The 25,000-nt window shown below is 37.4% G+C and overlaps 1 protein-coding gene across 12 annotated transcripts in view; it reads left to right on the top strand.

Annotated features, from left to right (window-relative positions):
• The window catches only part of FOXP2 (forkhead box P2), a 195,567-nt gene that overhangs the window by 166,443 nt on the left and 4,124 nt on the right, over positions 1 to 25,000 (top strand). For all 12 annotated transcript variants that reach the window (XM_075725224.1, XM_075725217.1, XM_075725212.1 and 9 more), the window contains one exon: positions 750 to 913. In XM_075725224.1, the coding sequence (XP_075581339.1) occupies positions 750 to 913 (164 nt within the window). The remainder of the gene's footprint in view (positions 1 to 749; positions 914 to 25,000) is intronic.

The following is a 25,000-nucleotide window of genomic DNA, read 5'->3' as shown; positions in this document are numbered from 1 at the left end:
TAGAGTTACCTATATTTATGTTTATGTGGACCTGATGGTCATTCTAAATAGTTGGGTTTATCTCCAAGTAAGTTGTGTTACCTAGTACTGCAAGAAGCACTAGTTCTTATTCATGCTACTTTTGATGTGAAGAAGCAAGAAGGACACCCTGTGGCAAAATCTGGAACACTCAGTTTTGCTGCAAATGTTAGATTGATAGAAGCTTTTGCAAATGCATGTGGATATGCATTAATATTTATCCAAGCTGTCATAAATGATTTCACATCATAGTGTTGGGGAACATGGTGCTCATGGCAAAAACTTTAAAGTTTAATTATAATATATAATTTTTATGCAGAAGAGGCAAATGTCAGGACTTTTTTATTTTGAGTTAAGTTCTGGTCATTTTTTAAAGTATCGCAGCTGCCTGTATTATAAAGGAGCCATACATTGTGTGGAAGGGCATAGGGGTTAAGTGTAATTCAAAGTCAAAAAATGATGTAAAACTAGAAAGTGCTATGAATATCGGAACATAGTTAATAACGGAAAATAATGAAACCTATGGAAGAGAAATAGTAAACCAGAAATAGAGATGCTGTTATATTCAGAATGTGAAAACAGGTGGAAAATGCACAAAATCCTTCTGACCACCTGTACACCTACCCAAAATGAGCTGCTTTGTGTGTGTACATGCATACATATATGAACATTTAGAAGTGATTTGTATATGTATGGACTAATAATTTTATTTTTACTCTTCATTTTGCTAGGCTGCACTGGCAGAGAGTAGTTTACCATTGCTCAGTAACCCAGGATTGATAAATAACGCATCCAGTGGCTTACTGCAGGCAGTCCATGAAGATCTCAATGGTTCGCTGGATCACATTGACAGTAATGGAAATAGCAGTCCGGGCTGCTCTCCTCAGCCTCACATGTAAGTGCAGTTAGCATCCTTTCAAGAAAAAATGCCATAGTCTAAGACACAATATTACTCCAAAGTGCTTTGAAACATGGTAAGCGAAACATCTGGAACTATATGTATGAAACTAAACATTTATATTAAAACATTTAAATAGGTGATTCTTCATTTACTTTACAGTAAGATTGGTGTAAGCTTTTTCTTTTTTTTTTTTTTAAAAAAAAAAACCTCTTCAACTTGCTTGCAAGCATTGAATGTAACGGGAGGCTGATCTCTGTGGTCATTTTCACAGCCTGGTTTGTAAGGTATAGTCAGAATGTTCATGTTGGAATTAGTTGTAATTTTAACTGAGTCTCTAAACCATTTATGAACTGTAGTGGAGATATTGCCCATTTATATAAACCGTAAAATGCAAAGTTTAACTGTTGCCCACAGTTTACATAGAAGCCAGTAAAGTGTAACTTTTTGCCTGTCGTATAAATCAGTGTAATTACATATTCAAGTTTAATTACTGGTGCGTCTGTATTGGCAAGGTTTATATGTTATATTTTATGCAAGACTACGATTCCTATTAATATTTAGCAGCTAACTATATCATTAATTACTCTAAAATCTTTCCCCTACCATCTTTTTAATGGAGCTGAGAGAGCGGAAGTATTAAAAATTGATGTATTGTGGATTTCAGAAATGTGTCTGAAGCTTTAGAAATGCCTGGCCTTAATCAGTGGTGTCAAACGTGGCAGTTTCTTGTTTACTAAATAGTAAAACATGTATCTTGGAGGTATTGTTTCCCAGGTTATTTATATAATAATTAGCAGTGTGATATCTAAGTAGACTTAGATTCAAGTTTACTGTAGGATGATTTTTAATGTGTATGTACAATTATGGTGTCTCTTTTTCTGTGTTTCAAATAGCTGGTCTGATTTGCCTTTCTTCATTCCATTTTCTCTGTCACATTTTTTATGTTCATTTTAATTGCTAGAGTGGGATATTTAGCAGTAGCAGTAATTGAGACCAAACTCCCTTTTTACTTATGCTCTGGTGTGTGGAGAATCTATTTTGATCTGACCTTTTTTAGGGGAAATATTTTACCAAGTTTTTCTTCTTTTGTTTGGCATGTTAATATATCTGTGATCACATGGAAATGTTTATTGTCACACATTTAATTGTTTTATTGCACATTTATTCTACTTGCCTTTGAAAATAATACACTCTGAACATTCATGTATTTTATCAGGTTCCAAACCATTACTTTTTCAAAATGGAAAAATTTGTCTTTTGGAAGTGTCTTTAGATGTATTAAATAATACAAAAGAAGTAATAAAACTTGAAGTAGAAAGAACATGAATATATGCTCTTGAGAGTAACACTACTCTAAAACAAGTAAAGTGAGCAATCAGACAAAAGTTTTTATATCCCCTGATTTATGCTATCAACCATGCAGTGGGTAGCTTGAGGCCTTTTACTTTTAGCAGTTCTCCTGAGTATGCTAATGCTCTCTTCCTGTATAAAATGCCAAGACAATAAAACTTTAAAGAGCAAACAAGAGTTAGATCATGTGTGTTAAAAACAGCTACTTTACAAAAAAGAATGACACTTGCTATTAAAGTTGTTTTGTAAGTGTTTGGCAGATCTGTTTACATATCCTGTGTACTGTCTGCCATTCCGCTGGATAAACTGAGATATCTGTGCATATGATTATGTAGATGGGGCTACATTTATAGCTGTGTTTATAGCTAAAATACAGCACATGGTAGCAATTCTTGCCTATAAAAAAGGCAAAAAACTTGAGTTACACCCTAACTCAAGATTCAGCCTTCCTCTCTCATTTCTATGATACATCATTTGTCAAAACTGGCAGTTTCGGGATTTGCCATGGTGACTCTTGAAACTGAAGACTGTGTGTTGCTCAGCTCTTGATAGATTGAAGCAACGGAATGTAAATGCACTGAGATGCTACTGGAGAAAGAGGTTATGCTCATTCATCCCGTGCACCAAATTTAGTGCAAGATTACTGGGCTTCTGTGAGACCATGAACTGTCAACCAAAAGATACAGGCTGTGACTAGATACCTGCTCACTTGTGAAATTTTTGCCTTTTCCTCGCTGAGGGAGCCGAGAGTGTGAAAAAGGGAATGAAGGCAATCTGCAAGGAAAAGTCAAGGAAGGGAGAGGCTTGTGCAGGAGGCATAGGACCAAGGAAGAAGAGATGCCTCTTCCTTGCCTCCGTGACCACGTTGATCAGGGCCCCTCATTTTTGTTAAAGAGCATTACTTAAGGAAATGAGAAAAGAACATAGGGAAAGCATGACAGAAGTAAAATAAGTAAGGAGTATGGCAAACAATGAAGAGAAATGTTAAATTTTACATTACCTACACAGATTATATAATCCCGGGGGGGGGGTGGGGGGGGTGGGGGCGGAGGTTAAATGAAAAATAGTTAACAGACTAGAAAAAAATATATTTTACTGCCACAAGCATCCACTTGTAGCTTCCAGACAAGGTTCACCCAGGAAGTCCGGGTGGTTCTTTCCTAGCGAAGTGTTCTTGGGGGGTCATAATTACTGCACTCACACATAAAGTAGGTGGCACCATTAATATCCAAGTAGATTAAACCTCAATCTCCTGATTCCTGGGAAAGTGTACGAGGCACGACACCGGGAATGTGCTGAGCAATTACATTGCCTACCATCTTGAAGCTGGCACACAGCCAGGAGCAATGGAGCATGGTATTAGGGAAAGAGGCAAGAGGTTGCGTGCAATTTAGAGATCAGAGCATTCAATTGGGAAGGGGCAGAGTCTGGATTCTAGACAAGCTTCCAGGGAGAGACATTTGTTTGGTATTAGAGCTATCAGCAGGAAATGTGAAAAGAGTCCCAGTGACAGTGTCAAAGCCAAGCATCTCAGTTAAGCATTTGGTTGTTAGTATTGTACTGAATATAATCTCACCAGATAAATATACGATAGCAGAACTTTCTTATTTTGTAATGTACATATTAATTTTTAACATAAATTTATCTTTTTATAAACATAATGAAAATTGTGTGTGTACAGTAGTCAGTATTTCTGTGCTTTGAGCATGAGAACATTATCAAAGAAATTGATTTCTGTTACTGTAATACCTTAGCAGCTACTCAGTGTCAGAAAGTGGGAAAATTACTCCAGTTTTTGGATTTAAACCTGGTACTTCACATCTGGTTTTCGAAACAGAGTAGTAAGAGTAGTTAGAGTCATCAGCCTATCCATCTGTGGACAGGTATCTAACATAGGTGGGTGAATCAGCTTACTTAGAAAATAGTTTCTGTTCATTGACTGGAGAAAGACGGTAGGTATATAACTTCAAGTAAATGTATAACATTTAAATGCTTGTTAAGTGCAGTGAGTCCCGGCCAGCGTGTTTAGGGCAGTGGCACTTTAAAAGGTTTACAGTTTTTGCCATGGGTAATGGCATATAGTCTGCTCCATTTCTTACACTTCTTGAACACTTAAAAATACTGCAGTAAGTTTTAGGTGATCAGTATAACCATGGCCTGGTAGTTGGGTTATCTCCTGTATTACTAATTACATAAAGCATCTGAAATTTTATGCTGCATGCCTCCCAGTTTCCATTCCCAGACTGGTGAAAGATGGTAATTCCATGATCCAGTATGCAGCATATCACTATGGGGATCTCAAATTCTAGGTTTACTTTCTGTGTTTTAGCAGCATTAAATCCAAGTTCTGTCTTTGGGACTTCAAATCTGATTCCTGGTAGGTTGACATGGGCACTAAGTGCTCCCTTGACATAAATGTTCACTGAGAAAATACGGTACTTATTGTGGACATATATGTTCTGTTCAAAATTCCAATTTCATCTAATATCAGTTGTCAACAATCAGTGTCAGGCAATTATCTTTTCATTTAAATTAATACTTAAGACTCTGTTTCTTCCTTAATTTTTTGAACATAGACTGCTTCTCCAAAATTACTGTGGGTTTTCGCTGATAAGCAACAGGTTTCAAAGTGACAAATGCCACAGAATGTATTTGATAGACAAAAATTAGTTACTTATGTAGAACTAGGTGCTGCTAATCTTGTGTAACAATTGTACATAGATTTAGTTAGAAGCTCCGCAGTACACACCTTTGCGGTATAAAGGCAGACTTCTGAAGTAAAAAATCCACAAGCATCCAAAAAAGTGCAATTAAACCTGCAGAGTTGTGGGAAACTTTGTAAAAACTTTTATCATCCCTGAAGAAACAACATTGGACAAGGCATGGAATGATAGTTACAGACAATAATGACAGTTCATGCATTAGTGATAACACAACTTCTTTTTAACCTGCATGTCATAGCCAGTGTACTGCTGAAGAGTTTTGGAGGGATCAAATTCTTGAAAATATAAGAGAGACAGGAAAAATACTAGCACAAAGTTGATTTCATTGTGATCCTGATGGTCATTTAATAATCTGAATTTATTGGCTCTGAAGGAACTGGAAGTTCTTACTCTCAAGGATGGAATATCAGGGATGAAAATCAAGTTCAACTGTTTTTCTGGTGTTTGTGCATTTGTACTAGATTGATCACACTTAAGTGACTATTGCAACTGGCATGGACCAGCATGTTTTATCACCAGAACACTTAGTGCATCTCTTGTCCATGTGTTCATATTTTGGCAAATGCATCATGCAAAATGCCATTTTATTTCATTGTATAAACTTGGGAGGAAAGGTAAAATTTTAATCTGCGAAGCTGTTCATAGCAGTTGAGGAAACAAGAAGAAATTGGTCATCAGAAAACTTAGAAAATTGTAGACTGAGAAACTGTAGTCTCACCATAGGAAACAATGGGGTGGTTATGCCATCCTGTTAAAACTCACTGCAGCTCATTAAATAAGGAGCGGGAGGAGTTAGCAAAGGAGATAGGGAAAGCAAATATCCCACTGGTGAGATTTTGTGGAAGGGCACTGTCATCGTGGTTTTCTCCCCACTCACGCTGTATGAGATTGTAGACTGAGGACAATGCAACTAATCTCTTACATTCTCAATTAACTTACGTAAATAACAGCAAATCCAGAATTCTGGAGATAACAGGTGTCATACTGATTTCTAGAATTTCAATTGTTGATTGCTTTTTAAAAGTGCATTGAAAACCAAAAATAATTTTTTTAAGAGTAACTTCTTAAAAAACGTGAATTCATATATCCTCATCTGGTGTATGACTCTGTGTTCAGCTATTGTAGTGCTGTACTCTGTTTGTAAGATGGGTATTGTTTGAAACCACATGTCAAGGCATGCAGATATCCTATGATCTTTAAAGCTGTTTCTAGAAAATGTTGTGTTAGGTTGTTGTGAGAAAGAATAACTTCTGTCCAAATGAACAAGAGTAAGAGTCAATCTGAGATGAATTGGAAAAATGAGCTTATCCAGTGTAGTCCTTCATCTTCAATTCTGTCTGTGAAAAGGTGAGTTCCAACCATCTGTGGTTTCAGTCACCTTTTCCTTTGTATTCTGCTGTCATTCCCAACCCTACTCCTTTACCTTTCCCAGTCTTGCCCTGACTGGAGCATTTCTCTCTGCAGTTCTATCTGCATAATCATCAAACTTCCCCCCCCCCCCCCCCCCCGCCCCAAACTTTTTTATCTTTAAATTTTATTCCCAGAGGCAAATATGATTATTCTGCTCTAAGATCATTTACTTCTGAGGTGCTTCAGTTTGAAAGCATTCCATTGTCAGGTCATTCCCATATCTGATTATTCCAGTCCCCCACTGTTAAGCTTTCAAACCACTTACAGTAGGTTACCTATCATTCCAGTTTTAATCCCTTTCATTCCCTTGTTTCTTTAACTTCATAATGTTCCAATCCCCTGTCTTTCCTTCTTTTTTTTTTTTTTTGTTATCATTGCATTGTCCCATTTCATGATCTCTTTGCATTTACCTTGGTGGGTTGTTCTGTTCTATGAGACTGCCATGATCCCAGTCTCTTGTTCATTGTATAAGACTTAACATAGTGTATAAGAAAATAAACTCTTGAAACACATCAATTAACAGGGATGTAACAAGCATTATTAAATAGGTGAGAAGCATGTAATTGAGTGGATGAATGTGGTAGCAGTTGCACTATTTCTGGTATCCTTGTTCATCAAAAATGTTTCACCTAATCATATGATATTTTAATGCCTGTATAATTTAATTTCACACATTTTTATTCATAAATCTAACTTAAGGAAGATAATGGGCAAAGAGACTTTGTGACAACAATTGATTTTTATTTTTATATGAAAAAAGGAACACCTAGGAAACATAGGATCTTAAAGGTTATAGCTTTTGTTTGAGCATATTCCCATTGAAAGAAGCTCTATTGTGAGAATACACAGTGAAATACTTTTGGCTTTGCCTAGCACTGCAAAGCATCTGAAAGTGACAGGTAAGTCCAGCAATCCAACACTTTATCATACTATTTTCTTACCATTTACATTTTTTTGCTTTTACTGATTGTATGGATTATGCAACAGTAAACCCTTTTGAGTTATGACTGTCTCCCTACTTTCATACAGAACCACTTGCATGTGGGCACTAATGGAAAAATGAGCAATGATATTTTGATTAATAATATTTTTTCAACCATTCTCATTGACATAACTTTTCACTTGATATTTTCCCTAAATGTTTATATTCTCCTTTTTTTTTTAAATTTTGCATTACTTTACTTTTCAGTCCATTTGTCCTCTACATTTTGCTCCTGTTCATCAATTTTCTTATCTTCCAAGACTGATGTTCCAGTCCTTTATCATTTTCTCTTTAGCTTCTTAAATGTTACATGTCTTATTTTGGATCAGAAGTTGCTATTTCTTCTTTACATTATTCCAGCCCCGATTGTTGCACTTCTACGGTACGTTCCCAATGGTCTTGACAAAAAGATCACTCCAGAGATACAGTGCCTTCAGCTGAAAAGTGTCAGATCCCCATAGCATGGCTTGTAGAAGTTGGTAGGCTCCTGTGGGGTTTCACAGAATCTTTTTGGAAGCTGTCTTGATGAAAACTTCATGGTACTGCTGTCATGAATTCTCAATGTATGGGCAAGGTATTTATGCTTTTCACATAACAGGTCTGTATAAGAAAAGGCAGCATCTTAAATATTGTTACAGATGTTAAAAATGTGTTTGAAGTTGTGCAACTAAATCTCACTGCAATGTGGTTGTATAACTCCTAAATTTAATTCATAGTGAAATTTACTGGGTTTGTACAAGAAAAACTGAGACGATAGTGCCATTTACAGCGTATTTCTCAAACTGCAACTGCTGTTACAAATTTTATCGACTTTTGATGATTGCATTTGGATTCTGAGTAATATTATAAGCCAAAATTTTTGAAAGTGGACTCTCTAGATATGTTTTTGTAAATACATGTGTCCAAAATGTGCCTTTACATTTATGTATCATGTAAACAGTTAAATGAAAACATACAGTTACATCCAATTGGTAATGTTAATACCAGTAGTTTAAATTATGATCCATAAATCCAAGCAAAGATTCATTGAAAAATACAGGACATTATGCTGAGGAAGTGTTGCTATTTGACTATTATTAAGTCTTTAGAATTTGTAGAAAACTCTTGGCACTTTACCCATTTTAAAAGACTAAAAATTTCAATGCTTTTTTTTTTTTTTAAAGAGTTTATAGAAAGACTTCATCTCGGTGTGAAAACCCACGTGTAGGTCATATTAAAGTAATCAAATCTCAAGATGACTAATGATGAGATTATACCTGGTAAAGTCCATATACAAATCAGTGTTCACAATCTTGGAGCAAAGTGCGGCTGCGAAAATGTGCTACGGCAGTCTATGATTTAGAACAGTGCTGGGAACGTGTGGTGCAGACCCTGATGTAGTCTCTGTTAGGGTGATAACTGCAGGTATTCTGGTGGTTTTCTCCAACTAAACAACAACATTAAATTTGTATCTTAAATTAGGCTGAACAAATCCAGTAGTCTTCCTTCTTTACTGTCGTGGTTTAACCCAGCAGGCAGCTAAACACCACACAGCCAATTGCTCACTGCCCCCGCCCCGCCTGAGGGATGTGGGGAGAGAATCATTAAAAAAAAGTAAGATTCAGGGGTTGAGATATAGACAGTTTAGTAGGACAGAAAAGGAAGGGAAAATAATAATAATAATGATAAAAGAATAGCCAAAATAAGTGATGCACAATGCAATTGCTCACCACCCACTGACCAATGCCCAGCCAGTTCCCAAGCAGCAGTCCCCCAGCCAGCTTCCCCCAGCTCATATACTGAGCATAATGTCATATGGTATGGAATACCCCCTCCGGCCAGTTTGGGTCAGCTGTCCTGGCTCTGACCCCTCCCAGCTTCTTGTGCACCTGCAGCCTCCCTGCTGGCAGGGCAGTATGAGAAGCTGAAAAGTCCTTGATTTAGTGTAAGCACTGCTCAGCAACAACTAAACCATCAATGTGTTATTGACATTATTCTCATACTAAGTCCAAAACACAGCACTATACCAGCTAGCAGGAAGAAAATTAACTCTATCCCAGCTGAAACCAGGACATTTACCTAGACTTAGCAAGTTAATTTGTTCCACTGTACCCATTAATAGAGGTTTAATGATGTTGCAGAACTTTTGTATGATCGTGGACTCTCACTAAGCCTTTTCAAAGACTTCCATAAGCTTCTAATTGAGATGGATAAGGGGAAATGTTTCTTTATTGCAGTATTACGCTGTGATAGTAGTACCATGGGTAATTAGGGACTTCCCCTAACTTGATTTTTATTTTACTTTGTTTCCCCTCCTTTTCTTCATTCCTTGCAAATTTGGCATTATCAGACATCATGGCTGAAAAACGTTCTCTGAGCTTTTATGTCTTCTTGTTCTAAGAACACAGAAAAGAAGAGTCGTATTGTGGTCAACCATATCATACAATTCCTCTCCTAAAATTATCATAGTCCTTCTCAAATTTGAAAGCCATTGCGGAACTTGGATCCTTTGATGATTATAAACCGCATTCCAATTTCAAGACTAAATATGTTCCAATTTAGTTTCACTGATGTATGTTCTAGCTTACATAGTCTTTATTACTCTTCCTCTTTGTTTCTCAAATGTGTTCTAGAGAGCGCACTGTGAACTTTGAATCTTCATTTTGGTAGACCAGACAGGCTCTTTCTAATACAGCAGACTGTCCATTCTCCTCAGCTTTGTAGTAGCCATTCCATAAAACTACTCAGTTTGGATTTATTTTCATGTGCAGGTGTTAACAGAGTTTTTTTTGAAGCATTCAAGACATAGTTGTATATAAAGTGTTTCTTCTTTCTCTCTGTTTTTATGTGGAAAAAACATATTTTAGCTTAATTCGGCTAAACTGTTGTGGTTTATTGTTGTAGTATGGTATTAAAGGATGGACTGGGGGCCCTGTTGTGATAAGTGCTGTACAAATGCAAAATGAAAAGGATTTTCAAATCCCTGCCCCAAACTCTTGCAGTCTTTAGGTAGTAATTAAATTGTTTAATTTTTGAAAAGCATCTTCAGACATAGTTTGAATGGAAGCTGTATATTACTTACTTCTGTCCCCATGTAGAATAGCATCAGGCTTTGTTTAGAGAAGTATTTGACGCAATGCCAGTTGGCATTAGACTGCACTTTAGGTACGTTAAACCAAAAGGTAAACCGTGACTGGTAGCAGTGAAATACCTTGAGATGAGCACCCATCAAGTAGCGTTCTGTTACTGTAAGTGCCCTTTTATTCATGGCTTCATGAAAGAAATAATTATGCTTTTGTATCAATCTGGAGTTACTGGAATTACAATTTAAAACATTTTTTTTTTATTATTTTGCAGCTAGATATTTACAGATGTAGTAATGAACAATGTATTGCACTGTATATATTTCATTTGGCTGGAATATACTGCTCTTTGAAGCAGAAGTCTGTATTAAGGACAGGCCAAAGTGTGCAGTTAAGAGGCAGGATATGTTAACCTAGGCTGTGATATCTCAAGTATCTCCTAATCAGCTCAGTCTGCAGGCATACTATATTTGTGGTTTTTTTCAGAGGCCATACAGATATAACATATTCTTCAGACGAGTTGCACTTCACATCCAAATCTTAAATCTGTAATAGCCTAAAAATGGGAGGCATGATTAGTATTCACTTGTTAACAATCTGGTGAAACGTTCTGAGAAAGGTTAGAAGCGTTACGTGTGTTTGAAGTGTTACATGTAAGAACAGTCACTGGTGTAAATGTGAGGTGGTGATGACTGGATACACAGTCATTCTTAAGACTCTAGGAACTGTAGCAGGTCACCAACTGAACGCACGCTGACAAAGGTATGTGTTTGTGAAAGCATACTGAACAGGAATGTTGTATGTAAAAGTAAGCTCTATCCTCCACCCAGTTTTTCTGATTGGCCTTTTCTGAAGACTGAGGAAGGACTAAAAATACTAGCTTTGTTGAGAAGAGAGAAACTGAGTGGGGAAATTATGACAGTCTTCAGACCACTGTGCAGAGAAGGTAGGAATGAACTTGTCCATGTCCATTGGGAACGGGACAAGAAATAATTGATTAGTATTTCAGCAAGAAGAGTTAAGATAGACAGCAGAAAAAATAAAACCTTTCTGACTGTAGGATAATCAACTTATGATATGTGTACCAGCACAGAGACACTGTGGAACCACTGGTGCTGGAGGCTTCTAAGAGCAAATCAGAAGTGGTCAGAAGTGGTTTAGGTATAAATGATCCTACTTTGGGGTAGGGGGAGGGGACGAGGACACTATATGATTTCTTGAGGTCCCTTCTCACCCTATTTTCTTCGATTCTTATGATAAATTTAGAAGAAGTAAGGTTTTTTCATATATGAGATGTCTTACTAGAGGCTAGCTGAGATTGTCCAAGTCCATTTACTTTGTAATCTGGAACAGTCGTCATAGCTAAATATCTTTAAGCACACTTATTTTTAAGATTGAGTGAACATTGGCCTCTCAGAAAAACACATATTGAGCGTAAGATTCAACTAATGTAAGAAATGTCAGCTAGGGCAGTGCAACCAGTCCTACAGAGGTCAGTTTGACCCATTTGTCCCTGCCGAGTGTGATGTGTGGTTCTACGTGTTAAGTGCTACCATCAACTATTCAGCAAAAACGGTATTGAAGGGCTGTCCGTTTTCCAGACTTGTTCTAGCAGGCAAAGCTAGTCATCGCTTCAAGTCCTAGCTCTTAAACATTAAAGAAATAAAATAAAAGATCAATGCTCCAAGAAACTTAGTATATGAAAAGGAAATATTTTGGTAGCATTCTGCTTAAAATTTTGAAACATACCCATCAAACATATCTATCAATGAACATTTTCAGTGAAGACTGTTCCAGAAGAAAAAACGTACTATGCCCAGGTGTAGTGTAATGCTATTTAATCCCTTGCTGCTACATTAGAACAAAATGGTTAAGTGCCACTGTGGAAAAAATGATGATTTGCTTATAAAATCTCTCAAAAGTGTGCTGGAAGTGTTAGTAAAAGGATATTATTTTCAGCCTTTTTGTCCCACGTTGTCTATCTGATCAGCTATATATTTTCCAAGATAGCCAAGTCTTATTGATGTAAAAGTTTTCAACAGAAACAGAAAAACAATTTTACATAGCCTGTATTTATATTAAGGTGTATAAAAAACCATACATAGTACAGTCCAAATTGTCCCTCAGCTTTTCCTGGATCATTGAATAGCTTTCCAGATTTTGCATAGAGAATATTTGCATGCTCTAACCCATAAATAACACTGAGATATTTAGTTGTTGCTACTAAGTTTCTGTGTAACAGGTACAATTTTTAAAACTTCCCAACCATTAGATACTACAGAGCATGCCAGATCCATAGCCTCTTTTCTCAAACTTTGTTGTTTTCAAGCTTGCTCTTTTTTGATGGGTCTTGAACAACCCCCAAAATATTCAGACACTCAAATCTCTAGTACTTCATCATTTTCCTTTGAATTTTTACCTTAAAAACTTCTGTGCTCTTTCTCCCTAATCCTTTTCTTTGTTTAGCATGTTAACTTTTGATGTTTGAACTAGATGCAGTTGACGGTTTGAAAGACTTGAGAGGCCTGTGCCCTAAGCTAATTCCTAGTCAAGTTTCCACTTTTTTGTGGTTCTATCACAGAGAAAATACATTTATTTAGACACCAAAGGGAGCAAGGCAGTGTCAAGGATGGGAATTTTAGTAAGGGTCACTAGAATCAGAAGATCTATGTTGGTGTAGTCATCTTAATCAGAACTCGATTCCTGAAAATTTTGATCCTGTAAGAAGGACTAGTTGTGCATGAGTTTTGAACCTCATTTGATATTTAAAGAAAATATATTGTTAGTATGTTGGTTTTCTGGAAAGACCCTTTCTTCATCTACAGTTCAAAGATTTCATCTGATTGTTTTTGTAGTATTCTTAACATTCATAGCTGATAATATATCAATACAGTTTGGGTATCTCTATTTATTATCTTGGCATTTACTTGCCAAGTTTAAAAAAAAAAGAAAAAACAAAACATGAAGACCTAGTCAATTTGATTATCAATTTCTATCAATATCAATCAATAATCTAAGAAAAAAAATCTGTATGTTTTTATTACCCATTTTTAATCAAAGGTATCTCTTTTGGTTAAAGGGAAATGAAATTATCATGTGGGTATCAAAAATTCTGTCAATTTATTCTCTAGAAATTTCTCTGTACAAAGCTTATTTCTTTGTACAAAGCTAAAAGGAAGAGGAGGACATATTTGGTTGTTGGGATTTTTATTATTATTTTCAACATTTTTTCAGCTAAAACATTACTATAAAGCTGAAATTCTTCAAAAACTTGTTTTGCATGTTTTCCTTTTCATTCTGATTTGCCACCAATGTCCATTTTGAAACTTTGCTTAGAATAGAAACTGCAAGTTTTAGCTGTCCCTAATTTAAAGTGAACCAGTTTGTACTTTGATGTGCATGGGCAGGGCCAAACTGGTAGGGCAAGAAGCACCAAACACTATCTCCAGCCACTTTAGGAACAAATGCATTGGTGTATTTTGTAGGTAAGCAGCACAAAATCATCCCTGAGTTGGGAAGTGCTACGGTATAGAAAGGAAAAAGGAGAGGTTTGCTTCTAATCTCTGTGAATTAATGGCTGGCTGGCTTCTGCAGTGTGAGGGTCAATATCTGTTAAAACATTTTCCTGTAGAGTAATGGGAGGCAGCATCTCAGAATTATTGAATACTTAAATATTTTTAATCCTAGTAAAAATATTTAATAAATTAAAAAACACAGCTCATTAGCTGTGTACTTACTGAGTATTTTAAGAACTTTTCTTTAGCAATAGCTCTGTGCCTTTTTATCATTAGAAGAAATTACTAGTGGGATAACTGTAGTGATAAAATGATCATAAATACGCCGTAATAAATTGGGTGACCCTTAGGCATGGGGTAAGGTGAAGTGTGAACATTTGCTTTTTTCCTATATTTTCCTTATGTCCATATTTCTAGTATATCGCTTTTGCTCGTATCTCCAAGCCACTGCTTCTCTTGAGTTGACGTCAGTGGCAGCTAAACTAAATCAATTCAAAGTACTCCTGTCATTTTTAGTGTTTTCTCCTACAGATACATTTAACGTGACATAGGTCACTTCTGTTGTTCTTTTCTGGATTCTGCTATACTGTTTTTGAGATGAGTGAGTAATAGCTAAAAGGTAGTCAAGTACGTTGGACATACTAGTTGAAGTGAGGGCCTACTAGAAATACGTAAACATGTTTTATATTATTGTCACTGTCATTATTCTCTCCTAATTAGTCTAACATACTGGCTTTTGACTTCTTAAGCAGAGGTGCCATTGAAGGTTTCATAATAACATATATGTCCCAAGTGGTTACAGTAGATATATGTATATGGGTAGATATATATTTTCTTTCTTTTATTTATCAACAGTAATTTGATCTGCCATGGCTTGTCAGCTTTGTTATTTTTTTCATGGTTAACTTTACATATGACTAATCTAAGTACATTGTTACCTCCGTTTATATCTTCTTCTGGGGTATTCATAATTATATTCAAAATAGAAATCAAATGTAGGATCTTAGAGAATTCTCCCTGTTAACCTACCTCCATGTTGTGAAATAATCTTTTGTTCTTCCTTCATCTAACTAGTTTTACTACTGGCAAATCTTTATGTCTAATTTAGGTATGAGTTAGATTTTTGAAGTTTCTCACAGGAATTTGCAAATTAAAATACATCCATCAGGTCTCCTTGTTTACTGTTGTGTTACTCATAGAGGCTTCATAGGGCAAGTAAAATTAGTGGTCTTATATATACTTGTTATTCCACCTCATTTGTCTAGCAGAAAAATACGTGGTTCACTATGTGTATCACCTTTGGTTATTCCCGCTTCTCCCCAAGCATTGTCAGATGCATTGCATATTTCACTTACACCTTCTGCTGTGAATGAACTTCACAAGTGAAATCTTGGCCCTAATCAAGTCAAGGGGAATTTTGCCATTGATTTAAATGAGATCTAGATTTCATCCCAGGAAACCATTTGTCTTCATGTCTTTGGATTTCCCTCATTTCTTAATCTGCCTTCAGTCACTCCTAATCACTCCTAATCTCCATCTGATATTTCTTGTGACTGCTTACAGCCCCATTTCTCAATTTTAGTTCATTAATTTTTTTTCCAAATAAAACAGGGAGTTCTCCCAGATCTGAAATCTTTTTATTAGATCTTTGAAAATTTGTACAGTCTTAGTAGTCCACAACATTAGCAAAATTGCTTATGTTGAAATCCGGAACCTTTTTATCTGTGCAAATACAAGCAAGAAAATATTTCTTAGTTGTGGTGGGACTGATTGGGAATGCCCTGTTAACTGATAAGTTTCTAAGTGATTTTTTTAAAAGGTTTGGGGTGGGGTGGTTTTTTTGGTTAATAAAAGTGTAATGTCTTAGTATTTTCTGCTCTCTCTATTGCCCTAAAATCCAAAAGATACAGATAAAATCACCTGTTCTTTTCTTCTGGGATTTTTGGCATTAAACTGCCTTCTTGATCCTTTGTACCTCTTTTTCAGACACCCTATATTGCTTGTGGCATATTCTTCTCTTTAAAATAGGACCATGTGTTCACTTAGTTCAAATTTTCAGCTAACAATGAGTATCTTCCTGCTGTCCCTCTCCCCTCTGATATTAGAGATACATACGCACTCAGAGTAGCTTTCCTCTGCCATGTTCCTGCTAGATCTTCACATCCAATTCATAATTTTTCTTGCCTTTTACTCTGGTCTTCCATTTGCAATACCTGAGTGTTCTCTGATTTCTCCTGGGACATAAGAATATGCTGGGACTTATCCTGTAACATCTTTATTGATGTCCTGGAGGATGAACCTCTTTCTCATCAGGTTTGCAGATGACATCAAACCAGGGGGCACAGCTGATACGCGTAAGGGTAGGATGGCCGTTCAGAGGACCCGTATGGACTGAAGGGCTGGGCCAAGAGGAACTTTATGAAATGCCATGCCCTATACTGAGGCAGGAAGATCCCCTTGCAATGATAGACAGTAGGCTGGGGACCTGCTTTGCTGAGAAGGCCCTGGACATATTGGCAGAGAGCAAGCTGAGCATGAGCCAGCAGAGCGCCCTGGCAGCTGAGAAGGTCAACAGTGTCCTGGGCTGTATTAAGTGCAGCAGAGGGCCAAGAGACTGAGGGGAATTATTATTCCCCGCCCCCCCCCCCCCTTCTCAGCACTCATTAGACCACACCTTGAATAATGTGTCCAGTTTTGGCACCTCAAATACGAAAAATACAGCAGTAAAGTGGATTGAGTGTAGCAAAAGGCCACCAAGATGATTGGAAGCAGAAGCAATTGCCCTGAGAAGAGGCTGAGGGAGCTGAGCTTGATCAGCCTGGAGAAGAGGTGGCTTTGAAGGGGACCTGACCCTCAGTACCTACAGGAAGATTTGCAAGAAGATGGGGCCAGGCTCTTCACTGTGGTGGTAGACTGTGGTGGGCATAAGTTAAAATGAGAGATTCAGACTGGGTGTAAAGACAACTCTTTCCTCGTGAGGACAGTCAGGCAGTGAGTGGGGCAGTTGCCAAGGAAGTTGTATAGTCTACGTCCTTGGAGGTTTTCAACACCCAACTGGGTAAAACCCTGAGCAACCTGGTCTGACCTTGTAGCTGTGCCTTCTTTGGGCAGCAGGTTGACCTAGAGATCTCTTGAGGTCCCTTTGACCTGAATTATCCTTTGATCCTACAGTATGTTTCTGTAAAGATGAAACAATGAGAGAGTCAGCAGAAGCAGCCAAGCTGAAGGAGAAAGATGCTCTGGATTTTGTTTTACAGATAGCAGTGAAGTCATATCAGGTGCTCACTGAAGTGATGGATCTTATGAATAGCAACAACTGAGTTTACATCTTTTCCAGATATCACAAAAAAAAAGCTGTGTTTGCAAGACCTGTTTTGTGCAGTTGGTAGTGATGGAGTTTGTGATTTTTTTTTTTTTTTTTTTTTTTTTGTCCTCAGAGGGACTCACCTACCCTTTATCTTAAAATAATTGAAGGGAAAGCACGAAGAACACTAGCTTCTTTTACAGTGACTGATAAAATTGTATCAGCACCTGTTATGAATAGGAAAGCAAGTCTCTAGTCTTGGAGGTTGTAATAGCAGTAATAGACTTACACAAACTCATTCTTACTTGCTCCTACACCTTACTTGATGCGCCAGAGGCACTTTGTGACCATTGATCATTAATTCCATCTTGTGCCATCTGCTGTAGTGATGAACTAGAGACAAACTTTAGCGGCCTAATTAATTATTCCAGTGTGCTCTTATCTCCTGTCAGAGTCTGCAGCAGTGCCTGCCAGCTAGGGCTGTTGCCTCTGCTTTCCATCACCAAGTCAGTGCAACTCCCAGCTCCACCACAGTAGACTTGAAATCCTTAGTGATGGATAAAGATGATAGATATGAAAAAAAAGTGTATTTTGAAGGTATTTTTTGTGCTTCAGTGTTGCATTTGAGAGAAGAAAAGATTTCTACTTTCCTGTTTTTTCTCAACGTGGCTCTTGGAGGGCCCAGAGTGGAAGGGTGTAATTTGAAAGTGGGAGGTTGACAAAGCACGTCCAGAAACACCCTCACTGAGGAGCAGTGCTTCTATAGGCATCATATCTCCAGTCTTCTTCCACCAGAATGTTTTACTTCCCAGCTTCACTTCCTCCTTAGTGAAATGAGGCAGTGCACCCTCAGCTGCCTGCCAAGGATATGAGACAATAGGACCTTCCTCCCTTTCTTGCTTGAAGCTAAAGATTTGAATATAGGCATTATTTTATCTAGAAATAATAGCACTTCTTCAGCGTTTCAGTATATGTGATAAATACATGGGGGAAGTGATTCCTGATGTTCAAGGAAAAATAATAACGGATTCTGTGACAGTTGTAGCATTACAGAATTTGTATTTAATTACTCATCTAATACGCTTTCTTCCCTTTCTCAATATTTGGATTAGTATCTCCCTAAATGGCTGTACATATTCATGTCAATAAACAGTTCACTTCTACTTAAGAAAAATAATAAACTTTTTATAATAGCGTGAAATTGTAAAGAGACAAAGTAATAGAATTAGATATATTGAAAATACTGTAGGATTTGAGGATTTGTCTCCATTTGCCTACCAAGGCATAAATATAAAAATTCTAGATGTGAAACAGTGGATTGGAAAGGAGAGCTTTTCTTTTTAAACTGCTGTATCCTTAGAGACCTAGAGCTGTACTGGCAAGATGAGATACAGCTCTTCCTGAGGAAATACTTGTCCAGATCTACTACAAAAAAAAAAAGGAAAACAAACCCCAAACAAACAGGTCAGTTACTACATCTGTCATATAGTGATTATCATTTTACCAAATAATATTTGGTGAAAAAATATCTGTAGGAAAGTCTAATGAAAGTCACAGCTTTAAAAATACTAGGTCAGACAAAAATAAAACCTGTAAATAATAGTGTTTCAACAGGTTAAACTAGGAAAACATTGTATATAATGTTAGATATTAACACAGAAAAGTCTTTAGAAAGCCAAGATGCTTCAGATAAAAATAAAGATTGAAGATGTTCTTCAGATACTAAAATACAGAAATGTGCAGAAAGAATTCATTTGGCCACAGTATCCTTTGTGCTTTAGTAGCTTACCTTATTGACTTGGACACAAACATTTTCAGACTTCCACAGTTTGAAGAATTCTGTAGCTGTGGATCTTTTTAATACCTTCTCCCAAAGTATACACAGAACACTTTGTGTAGCTGAATCAAAATTGCACTTGTAGTTCAGGATGCCTACAGCATGAAAGATTGAGGGCAGTGTGGGTAATAAGTAAAAATGTAAATAAAAATTGCAGGTGTCTAATGTAAGAAATTACACTGGAAATGCAGAGTTCTAGAAAAGATACTGTGTACCACAAATATGTACTGTTTTGTTCTTTTCATGTACTGAAGCATAGTCAACGTAATGGAAGTAAAGCTAGTGGAGAAATAGTACAGTTGGAAAAATATCTGCAGACTAACCAGTTGGTTTTGAAGATGTAATGTTTGTGGGCTTAAGACTGTCTACAGAATTATGAGGAAGAATGGGTCAGACTGTACATCATTTGGTTTGGAAAACAGTTGAAGTTGTTTGGGAGCTACCTTTTTTTTTTTTTTTTTTTAAACTTTCAAAAATCTTTATTACTTTAGCAGCAAACAAAATCTTAAAAGAAATAATCAGCGTAGGTTGTCATACCACATATGGCTTAGAAATTGTTCAGTCCCAAAGATTCCCTTGGGAAAACTTTCTTCAGCTGAGTTCCAGAAAATTCATCATCTTTATATACTTCTACATGAAGTCACTAGCAAAGCTAGTGAGTCAATAGTATCAAAATTAAAGTCTCATAGAAAATAAGCCTGGGAGGGACTTCAAGACATGATCTAATTTATTGCCCTTTGTGCCACTGAATACCAAAGAAACTCCCTAGTGTTACTAGGTGCCTAAGTCACCATAGCAATACAAAATACTTTCAGCTGCAACCCAGCAAAAAAATATCACCCTTCCATGATTTGAGACTGATTATTGCAACCCCTAGGTGGAATAAAAATGCACTGAAAGATCTTTAAAAATTACATGACTTGCTGCAGACCATATGCTTGGCTACAAAGCTCACAGTAAGCACATTGACCTAGGCAGCTTTTCTCTCTCAACATCTACCACCTCTTCAAAACAAAGCCAAGAGTAAAGTCTTTTCAGTGCCAGTCATTACATTGACTTAACTGTCTGAGAGACTGCATCTCTCTCAATCATGACGTCCCACAGCAATTTCCCTTAAATGATTTTAGCAGAACATTAAAGATTTTGGGTGGATATGGGCAACAATGTTTAGAGGACCCAGATCTAAACTGTGGAATTCGTTCCACTGGGGATACTGGAGGGGTTGTGACACTTCCCTGGCAGCTTTCAGAATTAAACACTGAACCCCTTGCATTTTTTTTTTCTTTTTTAAATATACAGTGTAAAATGTATAAATGTACATTGAGAAATGAACTAAGTCTTTTTTTTTTTTCTTCCATAGAATTGAGTGAAAGAACTACAGGGAAACTTAAATTGTTGCATCTCTGTTTTGGAAGAAGGGAAGTGCTCAGGGTCTCTGTAGTAACTCAGTACTGATGGTTATAAAAGGCATTGTCTGACTTCATATTTTTTCCAAAGAAAAGTTATATTTTCTATTCAAAGGCTGGAATGAGCACTATTTCTACTAACCAAATCGAAATCTTGTTTATTGTAATTATTTATATTTTGTTGTCCTGTGTTTTCACTGCTGTTTTGCTGGATTCGGTATCCCCTTACATTAAAGCTGTTGTGACGTGAAATCTCTGTAGAAAACACGCTATCCATAATTGAGAATATTGTATCAAGTATCTTTTCTCCTTGTTGACACCAGCTCAACTTAGTTTAATTAAGAAATCATGTACTTGGTTATAGGAACCGGTTGTTTTCTTGTCAGCAACAGCATACGTTCTAATGTTTAGAAGTTGAATGTAACACTTGTTTTGTTGCTGTTGCCTAGATTTTAGCAGGATTTTAGTATACTAAACAAGTTTTCCCAAGGCAGGACCTGGCTAGTCTTGTGCAGAACTCAAAAGACAAGTTCACCTTGTATCAGACGAGTTATTGTAGGCTTTGGGAATTCGGCTTCATCTTAAGGATTTGGAAGTTACTTTATACATTCCTTCCCAGTATATATTTATCCCTCAGCTGCCTGTCCTGTTCTTTTTCCTTTGAAGCCTCAAAGCTCTTCTCCAGCAGCCTACAAACAGTCTTCATGAGGCCTCTGTAAGTGTCCAGCAACTGTTACCTGTCTCCTGGCACCTGGCAGTCGTTCCAGTTAAATGTTACAAATGATGATGTCTTTAAGGATGTAGTATACATCTGAGAACACGAGAATGTGAAGTTATAGTTTGCCAGTTGCAAGAGTGAGAGAAAAATCTCCGTGTAAAGCTGTAAAGCATGTGGAAGAGTGAATGTTTGAGGCAGTCACAGAGACAGAGGAACTTCATGTTTTGTGATCTGAGCAAGGAATAAGTAACGTATTGAGATGAGCAGGCAGCTCTGCAAGTTATTAGGATCCTTTTTTTATATTACAAAGGTCTCTCACAGACAGTTTCATTTTGAAAGTGTTGGGGTACAAGGAAAATTTTCTCTTATAACAGTAGATCCATCAATTGTAAAGAAGGTTACCTATGGAAATTAGTATGTTCATTTGTTTATATCTTTGCCAAAAAGTTCTTTGAAATAATTTAGCATTGCCATATTTCATTTTTGCTGCTGCTGCAGGCATCTCCTCACCTCCTGTTTGTTACACTGGATTGTTAGTCCTGAGCTCAGGTAGTGGTGTAGTTTGCCGGCATTTGTTCAATAGGAGACAGCCATTTGGATGAGGACATTTGGACATGATGTAGTAATAATACTTGCTAAGAGACAACTTCATCATCCCTTTATTCTACCAAAGAGTTAGCAGTGACTGAACTCACTTCCAACAGATGTGTGTCCAACATCTTCATAAAGGCCCCCAAGGATAGGGACTCCAAGGCTCCCCAAGCAACCTGATCCAGTGCTTCACTGTCTGTACTAATTTTTAACTCCAGCATCTGACCTGTTGCTCTTTCTATAACCTAAGACATCCTTCTTTCAGCCTGCCTTCATATAACAGTTTTTTCTACCTGGATTTTCTCATTTTGCCACATACTTGAAATCTCATCATCTTCAAATACCTCCCATTTTGTTGATACCTGTGAAGTTAATATCCAAGCTCTCTATTCTATCTTCTGTGTCATTAATAAAAAATGCTGACTAGTTCTGAACACAGGCTTGGTCCATCAAGGAATCGTACTAATCTTCGTTAAAATACAGATTCCAGTTATGTAGTACATGAGTAAGTTCTGATCAGAAGGCAGAAATCATGAAGCTGTTACCTGTTGTTAGGATTTATTTGAGTAGCATGGTTATTAATAAAAAGACATGGCACATACAAATATTTCTTCAGAATTTATGTTTAAATACTCAGCACTTCACGTGGGAATTTGTCCTTAGTACACTGCTTCCATAAGTAACAAAATGGTAGTGTACAATTTTGCAAATAAATACATTTAAATATATATCTATCAATTGAAACACACACATTTTCATATTAGTTACATACAAATACCAATCTCAATATTTTGCTTTCTATGTACAATAAATAACTTGGGATATATCCTACTACACTGAAAGTCTTCAAGATAAGAATGTATGGTTGACAAAAATGAAAGTTTTTTTATCCTGATTAGTCTTCTAGGCTATTAAGTCTTCCACAGATGGGTCATCAAAACAATATTTGAACTCTCCTTGCAAAAAAAGAGGTCCTCAGTGCTAAAAAATCACAGCACAAGAGGAACTAGTATCTTAATGTGTAATGCATTTTTAATGGGTATTTCTTGTTATCCTCCCTGTTTGTACAGTGGCTGCACTCCAACCACAGAAATGTAATAAAAACAACCTGGACACCACCCTTAAAGGAACTGAACTCATTTGGTAAAAAACAAAAGTTCTGTAGTCAAAAATTTTTAAGCATGGAAAGGAAAGCATAGCAATGATTCATAGAATGGTTTGGGTTGGAAGGGACATTTAAAGATCATCTAGTCCCGCCCCGCTGCCATGGGGAGGGATATCCCTCATTAGATCAGGTTGCTGAAAGCCCCATCCAACCTGACTTCGAACACTTCCAATGATGGAGCATCCACAGCTTCTCTGAGCAACCTGTTCCAGTGTCTCACCACCCTCATTGTAAAAGATTTCTTCCATATGTCTGATCTAAACCTACCCTCCTCAAGTTTAAAAGTGTTGCCCCTTGTTCTGTCACTACAGGCCTTGGTAAAAAGTCTCCATCTTTCTTATAAGCCCCCTTTAAGTATTGAAAGGCTGCAATAATGTCTCCCCGGAACCTTTTCTTCTCCAGGCTGAACAACCCCAACTCTCTCAGTTTTTCTTCATAGGAGAGGTGTTCCATCCCTCTGAGCATTTTTGTGGCCCTCCTCTGGACCTGCTCTAACAGGTCCATGTCTGTCTTGTACTGGGGACCCCAGAGCTGCACGCAGTGCTCCAGGTAGGATGTCACCAGAGCAGAGTAGAGGGGGAGGATCACCTCCCTCAACCTGCTGGCCACGCTTCTTTTTATGCAGCCCAGGATATGGTTGACTTTCTAGGTGGCAAGTGCACATTGCCAGCTCATGTCCAATTTTTCATCCACCTGTATCCCCAGGCCCTTCTCCGCAGGGCTGCCTTCAATCCCTTCATCCCCCAGTCTCTGTTGATATTGGGGATTGCCCTGACCCAGGTGCAGGACCTCATGCTTGGCCTTACTGAACTTCATGAAGTTCATGTGGGCCCATCCTCGAGCCTGTCAAGGTTCCCCTGGATGGCCTCCCTTCCCTCCAGTGAATCAGCTGGACTATTCAGCTTGGTGTTGTCTCCAGACTTGCTGAGGGTGCACTCAGTCCCACTGGGTATGTCACTGATGAAGATATTAAATAGTATTGGTCCCAGTACGGACCCTTGAGGGACACTACAGATGAAGGAATATGCTAGGTGTACCAGTGCACAAAATGCAATTTCTTGGGAGCAACATAGGGGACAGAATATTGCAATAATAGTGTCTGGAAGTGATTAATATGCATTATACCATGATTAAAAACATTGAAGACTTCCATCGAAAACTTAGTCGCTTACAATTCTGAAGAAATTATCTGAAATTTGAACCTTAAATGGTGTTCAGAAGTTCTCTTCAACACTTACAAATGTGTGGAAAAAGATACTAAGTAAAACACTCAACCTTATCAAAGGTCCCTTAAATCTCAAGGCACACAATTACTTCTGTTGCCTTAAAAAGGGATGAATGGGTTTTCTCCCCCTTTCAGAAGACACTGTTCAAATGTTTTTCAGTGATAAAAGTAATTTCTAAATGACCCCACATTCCCTTGCAACATACCTCCCAAACAAATAAGAACAAACATAGTTAAATTTAGACGGAGACTGAAGCACCTTGTTGCCCGTGGGTCCTAATAGTTGTATTCAAATTCAGTCAAGTCTATGGCGAGGTAGATGCTGCATGACCTCAGCTCACCCTGGGGTGTTCCAAACCTCAGGTGTCTGCTAGAAACATGGCAACAGTGAGACGTAAGAGATTAGGCTAAATTTCCATTTTTAATCTTTACGGCGGGCTTTAACTTTGCAAGGAGAATCAAGCAGTGTGTCTTGTTCTTTATTATTTTATCAATTACTGTGCAGTGGCATGTTGGATGCTAACCCGGACAGTAATCCAGTAATCCTTCGATAGTAATCTTTATTTTGTATTCTAGCTGTAAGCAAGTCGTGTGTTGTAGCTGACCGCTACATATTTGTTTAGTATGTTTTGTATACTCTATCTGTGAGGCAGTACCTATATACAGTAAGACTAGTCATGGTTTTACCGTATTTCATTTTGTAAATTAAGAGGTTTGCTGCATTTATATCTACTTCAACCAAGAGAAGAGTTGGCTTTCATAGTTTTATTTGTTTTTTTAAAATTCAGTTAAT

This window comes from Pelecanus crispus, chromosome 1, assembly GCF_030463565.1.
Source record: "Pelecanus crispus isolate bPelCri1 chromosome 1, bPelCri1.pri, whole genome shotgun sequence".
Taxonomy (NCBI): domain Eukaryota; kingdom Metazoa; phylum Chordata; class Aves; order Pelecaniformes; family Pelecanidae; genus Pelecanus; species Pelecanus crispus.
Note: the sequence above shows the minus strand (reverse complement) of the source record. Positions and strands in the feature narration are given on the sequence as shown.